The sequence below is a fragment of the Cibotium barometz genome, chromosome 61 (assembly GCF_041138505.1).
Source record: "Cibotium barometz isolate CiBa-2024 chromosome 61, ASM4113850v1, whole genome shotgun sequence".
In the NCBI taxonomy this organism is placed as follows: domain Eukaryota; kingdom Viridiplantae; phylum Streptophyta; class Polypodiopsida; order Cyatheales; family Cibotiaceae; genus Cibotium; species Cibotium barometz.
The window spans coordinates 32,808,323-32,815,965 of record NC_141106.1 but is presented as its reverse complement, the minus strand read 5'-3'; the positions used below and the strand labels follow the sequence as shown (position 1 = coordinate 32,815,965).

The window sequence follows — 7,643 nt, the reverse complement described above, 5'->3', positions numbered from 1 at the left end:
ACAACAAGGAGGCCCCCGGCACTCCACCCGCGACAAGCAAGGTTTCGTCATGCCTTAAGGAAGTAGCGAAACCGTCTACACGACAGAGATGACGAAGCTAATGTGACAAAAGCGTTTCTCTGTTCGAGTCTTAGAACGAGCGTGCTCGCTTCTGACCCCGGCTCGAAAAACAAAAAGTTTAGCGCATCACATGAGGATGATCTCCCGCCACTGCAAGAAACCAAGATGAGTGTGCAACGTCTCGGATCTGCTCATTAAAACTCAGCAAGGAGGGCCGTTCCGTGTGTGAATTGGGAAGGCGCAGCATATTTGTCCTGAGAGCTGGGTGCCGCCAAGGTCTGAACCCAGCCTTATTTGAGTTCTGTGCGTGATATTGTCTTGCAGATCTGATTTCCTTTCTCTGCTGAGGTTAGGGGTTTGCCGTCGATTCTAGGGTTTCGCGCTGTTTCTGCCACAGGTAGGCGAAGCTGAACAGCCTCACTTCATGGTCTTTGTATATGCTTTCTCCCCGGAGATAATATCTCAACCGTTTCTTAGTTTTGCGCTTACGTTTTTTGCAGATCTGTTTCCGCTCTAGGGTTTCGACTGGACTTCTGGTTGTAGAGCACCGTTTTGGGGGTTCTGGACGGCTATTTTTAGTGTTTCGGAAGACTGTTTTAGGGTTTCAGAGGACTTTTGAACAAGATTCCGGGGCTTCACGCGATTGTCTTCATTCCAGGGTTTGAGACGTCACAGGACTCCAGGACTTCGGCCGAACTTTAGGGTTTCAGAGGACTGATTTTAGGGCTTTGAGGATGAACGGATACAGGGACACGTCTGGAGCCATGGATTCGCATGTGGGAATCACTTTACCGCAACAGCGAAAGCCTGCTTTTCAGCCGATTCAGCCTCAGATGCGCCCCCCATCCATGGCCACAGGTCCAGCCGCAGCAGGAGGTTCGGGCGGTTTGCCATTTCTGTCTTTCGATCTGAGCTCTGCCCAGGCATCATCATATGGCCCTCCCCCTCCTGGTGGTGTCTTCCGTACCACGGGTTTTTTTGAAGATGAGGCACCATTGCTGGAAGAGCTTGGCATCAACACATCCCACATCATGCGCAAGACCCTCTCCGTGCTCAACCCCATCCGGCTCAATGCTGATCTACATGAAGACGGTGATCTCTCAGGTCCTTTCATCTTCTTTATGCTTTTTGGCCTCTTTCAGCTTCTTGGAGGCAAGGTTCACTTTGGGGTCATTCTAGGATGGCTTGCAGTGGCATCACTCTTCCTTTACTTTGTGTTCAACATGTTGGCGGGAAGAAATGGAAGCCTAGACCTTTACCGCTGCTTGAGCTTTGTGGGCTATTGTCTTCTGCCCATGGTGATTTTTTCGGCATTGTCTCTTTTTCTGCCACGTAGTGGACCGACAACTCTTGTAATCGCCTGCCTTGCTGTGATCTGGTGTACAAGGGCATGCTCTAGCCTGTTGGTTGTGGTGGCACCACATGCCGAGGAGCACAGAAGCCTTGTAGCTTATACCTGTGGCTTGATATACACAGCTTTCTCTCTCTTAGTGCTCTTTTAGTGTATCTACAGGTATGTGGATTGATAGATGCCTGTACATTACATACATGGTTTTCTAATTAAAAGATATCATCCATGCCCCTCTCCTGTCAAAAGATGCCATAGGGTGCGTGCACCACCTTGCAGGTGGTTTGGATTTTACTACAAGTGTGTATGTTTTCTTTTAATGGATGTGGTGGAGCCCTGTGATCAAAGCGATCGTTGTTTTGAATGCTGTGTTGTGAGTTGGGACTGTTTTCTATTTGGTCCATATTATGACCAAGCATGCTGCCCTTCAAGGGGTTTCACTCACTCACAGTTGCACGAAGGATGGTTACTGTAAATTCCCAGATGAATGGGCAGTATTCATCGTCCAAGCTCAGCAGATTTGTTGGGCGATACCTGATACTGGTGTGTGCTTCTCAATGATTCGAGGTTTAACAGCATCAATCAACCTGTATTACTGTGGGGCTCATAGTGGAGATGCTGAGGGTGGTTACAGATGTAACCTATGCCTGTGAAAAGGGGGCAGATCTCTCCCTCATGGTCCTTTGTCCAGGCACTGGATGGGCACAGGATTTGATCCTGAGTCTCCCTTTTACGTAAGTTTCCGTAAGTTTTTTTGGAAAAGAATTATGGCGCCCTGGTATGTTGTGATAAATATATCTTGATTCCAAGAACCTTACTTAAGCCTCATGTACTGGTATTGGGCAAACTTCTTTAGGGGCTGTTCAGGATCTGAATGAGCTGTTGAGGTGCTCAGGTTCTACTGCCAGGCAATGGTGAGGTTCTCAGAGCAACTTTACGTTTCTATGCCATAAAAATTGCACGTTTTCATGGTTAGCACACTGGAGGCATATTTTGATGTGAGATTGGGGTATTTTGAAGCTCTCTCCGTGCGTGATTGTTGTTGGGGGACATTCTAAGCTTGATGTGGGTAGAGGTGGTCATGCAATGCAAAAGGAATTGATTTTGCGGGTGATACAAGATAGATTGAAGGTAGTTGATGTGTGGGTATGGTACATTGGTGTGTTTGCGTGTGCGTGCACATGGTGCAGTGGTGTGATTATGCCTGTGCTTCTAGGTGAAACAGCCATGCTTAATTTGTCATTTTAAAGGGCTATACCAACTGTTGATGTTGCAAACCACAACCCACAACCCCCTCCATAGATATGTACTAGACACCATGAGAAAGGGATGTTCCTGTTGTTACCACGTTTGCTTATGTTGAGGTTCAGTCTGCCAATTTGATCCCACCGGCCTACTTATTTATGCTCCATTATATGTTGTGCTGACCAATGGGACTTTTTGATTTGGCACGTGTTCTTCTCCTGATACTCTTGTGATTTTGAGTCTCATCTTTTCAAACCTATTGTGATTTTGAGTCTCATCTTTTCAAACCTATCTAATCTAGTGTCCCCACCTTGGTAGTCTGGCAGCAAACTCGTTTCATACATCTTCAGTAGTAGGCATTTTGTTTCTACAGCAGCCTATACTAGGGTTGTGGTGTATGCTCCAATGCCTCTTTAGTGTAATTGAACTTACACTCATTTATATATTTCTCTTATTTTTGCTCTTCAATTATTACTCCGCTTTTTTCTTGACTTGGGTCATTTAATTTCAACAATGTTTTTTTTTTTTGCAAATAAGATGGAAGAACAAGAATTATTACTATCCTTTATTTTTATGTCTACTTTTATAAATGCTCATAGAGCTCATCTTTTGAATAGGGTAATTTGATGTAAGACCTTACATACACTATAGGTTCCTTAGGATTTTACAGAAGGATGAGTGGGCTCATGAAGTGACCATTAAAGCACACAAGACAGTCACCAAAATAATTTGAAGCACGAAATGGAATGCTAATGTGGGCTAGCTATGTTTATTGTAGAGATAAGGCTTGAATGTGATGTTTACGAGGGGGAACACCACTTTTGCTTGAACTTGCTAGAGTTGTGATGTTGGAAGGAGTTGCTTAAGTTGTGCTTGTTGTTGATGAAGTCACCTCAAAGAGGCCCACCACTTGAGAATAGGATGTTGATTTGTGGAGAGCAGACGAGCTTGTCTAAGAAACCTGAGCCATTGGATTGCACATGTTGCTTGCATGCTTTTTATATATTCTTATGTTGTGTAATTTATGGATTCTTAAAAGAATTCATGAAATATTTATATTTCCAGGTTTTTATATTATGAATTCTTTTAGACGGGTTTAGATTGGGATGCCTTTCTAAATCTAGGTGGTTGTAACTTACTTACGCATACGTGAGTGAATTCGTACATGCGTGGGAGTATTGATGGCATCATCTTATTGATATGAAATTTCACATGGATGTTTATTTTTAATCAAATAATTTATTAATTGATCGGTTTAGTTGATGCAAGTGCAGATCATTGGACCTGATAATGGAGGCAAGCTGGTGTTGGTCAGGAAATATCTTAAGATGACTAATTTTGAATATCGATAAAAAATATTTAATTTTGTGACAATAAGCGTCATTAATTTATTTGGACACACTATTCATATTTATTAGCAATGTGTATATGTTAATTGGAACATGGGAAAGCTCCCTTGTGCATAGTTTATTTTTCAAGACGTGCATTTTTATAAGGTTCAAGGCTCACACCTATTTTTTAAAGAAACCTCTTGCACGCTAAGGAAAGCTATTTTTAAAGTAAGTTACTTTTGAACAATACCATTCTTGAAGAAGTTGACGTTTTTGTAAAGCATACTATTTTTGAGCCCCAAATGCTATCCATGAAATATATTTAAGTATACCAAGAGGAAGCGTGGGCTCACTCTTGTGTGGGGACAAATTGGACCCAATATTATGTATTGAGTATTTTGTTTGTTTTATTTATCTTCAATATTTTATTTATTGCAATCATTATTATGGGTTCATGCCAACATCCCACAATAGTGGTATCAGAGCTAAGAGTAATTGCATATTGATTGAAGTGGTAAAGAGCTAGTGGATAAAGAAGTGGAAGAGCTTGGCCAAAGGTAAAATTTTTCATACAAACATATAAAGTCTAAGGTTTTTTAAGAAAGGCATATTTCTGTCCAATGGGTAATAAAAGCCCATAAATCTATTACCTAATGGTCCTTCCAAGGTCGAATACCACTTTTTCAATTTGAAAACCACTTGCAAAAACCACGCCAAATCCAAAAGCAATTTTTCTATTTTCAAATCCTCTTCTTGATCGGCCATCATCAATGCATTTCTCCCCACCGGGAGGCTTGTAAACCACCCTCACTTTATCTTTTGGCCATCTCCCCACCCGAAGGTTTGTAAACCACCCTCACTTTATCTTTTGGCTTCAATTCATCATCTTCTTCCTCTTAAGAACACATGATGATCTTCGAGCTAAGTTTAAATCATGCATGCAATCTAACCCTACAAAGAAAACCTAGTAAAAGTCTTGCTAAGGTAATGTAGACCCTTATTAACCACACCGTTTAATATTACTTCATATATATTTTTTAATTGGATCATGTAAATATTTAATCATCTTTTATAACATGTAAAGCACTTTTTATTGAGTAGAAAAGGGTTTATGCCAAGCATATAGATCAAAGATGCCTAGGACTCTTCCTCTTGGAGCTCCGTAGAGAGAGAGTCCACCACACGCTTGCAGTAACAAGGGGACCGAAGCAAAGAGCACTTACAGTCTTCTTATGTGCAGAGACTTCTAGTGCAGTCCCCCTCCATCTGGATCCCATGCGGAGACCTCTATAGCAACCTCCACCCCCTATCACCCAAATCCCAAGCAGCATCAATTCAAGCCCGATCAAAAGGAGTGAGATTAGACAGAGCCACTGAGCTTTGTAGAGCACGGGGGCCTCACCCACGACCCCGATAGATCAAGAGGAGGGAGATTAGACACAGCCACTGAGCTTTGTAGAGCACACAAGCCTCGCCCACGACCCCGATACTTCAAGTAGATCACGGCCATCATCTCCCACCATAGGAGGACCTTCTCTACCAGCTCAGTCCCACCACCCCGAGCACCATGTAGATGAGGGGTATATTAGAATGAGGGTAGAGACCTATATGCTCTTAGTTCTGGTACCAATTTTGGCTTTTCATTTTTAGTTCCTAGCATTTCCATTTTATGTAATTCAGACATTGTATCACATGGACTTGATGTAATTATTTTGGTTTCATAAGTCATTTTGGACTTTTGAAGACGCTAATCTCTCTCTCTCTCTCTCTCTCTCTCTCTCTCACACACACACACACACACACACACACACACACACACACACACACAAGCATAGTCACACATTAGGAAACATTTCTTTCATGTTTTAGAGAAATGTCATCAACTTCTTGCGCTTGGCATCAAGAAACCTGTGCATTAGGCACTTCCCACCTTGCTAGAGTGTCATCAACAAATGCTTAACACTGTGAAGGAGACAATTGTGTATTGTTTTGCACTAGCCTCCCTAGGATGTTTTAGCATCATCATCATCATCCTCTCTCTCTCTCTCTCTCTCTCTCTCTCTCTCTCTCTCTCTCTCTCTCTCTCTCTCTCTCTCTCTCTCTCTCTCTCTCTCCGGTAATCATATAATACAAGTAACATGCTATCATAGCCCACTTTTTATCTCGACGATGAGGGTACAAGTATTGTACAATACTGTTGATTATACTCTAACATGCTATCATATCTGGATGATGGGGGTTTCCATTTGTTGCATGGAGGTACCAACCAGTGGTTGTATTGTTGCCAAGTGCTGAAACCCTCCCACATTCTTGTAAGGTGACTTGGAGATCCTTTTCCAAAGCAGAATGAAACAGTCTTGTAAAGTGTAAGCATGTCAATTGGCATTAGAGCAACCGTTCCAAGCTGCACCCTGGACATTCTTCAAGGCTCCCTTGAACCCATGAAGCATGTCCTTAAACAACCCCTTCTCCCCCAAATACAATTCACACTCATATATGAATATATAGATGCCCATGAATCTACAAATAATCATCATCCATACAAGTATTTGCAATGAAGGATATGGGGACTTGGCTATGTTTCACATTTTGGGTTAAATGGGGCTCTGGCTAGGTTTCATATTTTTGGTGCTGGAATTATTTCAAAAGTCCTTGCTGTTTTGAAGTTTTTATTGCATATGACTTTTGACAAGGTTGGGATGTGTGACTCACATATATGCATGTGAAGATAGGATGGGCTTGGGTAATGTTGACTCGTTATGTATGGATGATGATTATTTGTAGATTCATGGGCATCTATATATTCATATATGAGTGTGAATTGTGTTTGGGGGAGAAGGGGTTGTTTAAGGACATGCTTCATGGGTTCAAGGGAGCCTTGAAGAATGTCCAGGGTGCAGCTTGGAACGGTTGCTCTAATGCCAATTGACATGCTTGCACTTTGCAAGACTGTTTCATTCTGCTTTGGAAAAGGATCTCCAAGTCACCTTACAAGAATGTGGGAGGGTTTCAACACTTGGCAACAATACAACCAGTGGTTGGTACCTCCATGCAACAAATGGAAACCCCCATCATCCAGCTATGATAGCATGTTAGAGTATAATCAACAGTATTGTACAATACTTATACCCTCATTGTCGAGATAAAAAGTGGGCTATGATAGCATGTTACTTGTATTATACGGTTACCGGAGAGAGAGAGAGAGAGAGAGAGAGAGAGAGAGAGAGGATGATGATGATGATGCTAAAACATCCTAGGGAGGCTAGTGCAAAACAATACACAAGTGTCTCCTTCACAATGTTAAGCATTTGTTGATGACACTCTAGTAAGGTGGGAAGTGCCTAATGCACAGGTTTCTTGATGCCAAGTGCAAGAAGTTGATGGAAGGTTTCACATTTCTCTAAAACATGAAAGAAATGTTTCCTAATGTCTGACTATGCTTGTGTGTGTGTGTGTGAGAGAGAGAGAGAGAGAGAGAGAGAGAGAGAGAAAGAGAGAGATTAGCATCTTCAAAAGTCCAAAATGACTTATGAAACCAAAATAATTACATCAAGTCCATGTGATACAATGTCTGAATTACATAAAATGGAAATGCTAGGAACTAAAAATGAAAATCCAAAATTGGTACCAGAACTAAGAGCGTATAGGTCTCTACCCTC

At 42.0% G+C, this 7,643-nt stretch overlaps 1 protein-coding gene across 1 annotated transcript; it reads left to right on the top strand.

Moving 5' to 3' along the window:
* Nucleotides 1-305: 305 nt before the first annotated feature.
* LOC147604800 (uncharacterized) lies at nucleotides 306-1,642 on the top strand. Its single transcript, XM_086794905.1, has 2 exons — nucleotides 306-457; nucleotides 561-1,642. Exon 2 carries the CDS (start codon nucleotides 795-797, stop codon nucleotides 1,560-1,562), a length of 768 nt encoding a protein of 255 aa, XP_086651031.1. The 5' UTR covers nucleotides 306-457; nucleotides 561-794; the 3' UTR covers nucleotides 1,563-1,642.
* The last annotated feature ends 6,001 nt before the right edge of the window (nucleotides 1,643-7,643 follow it).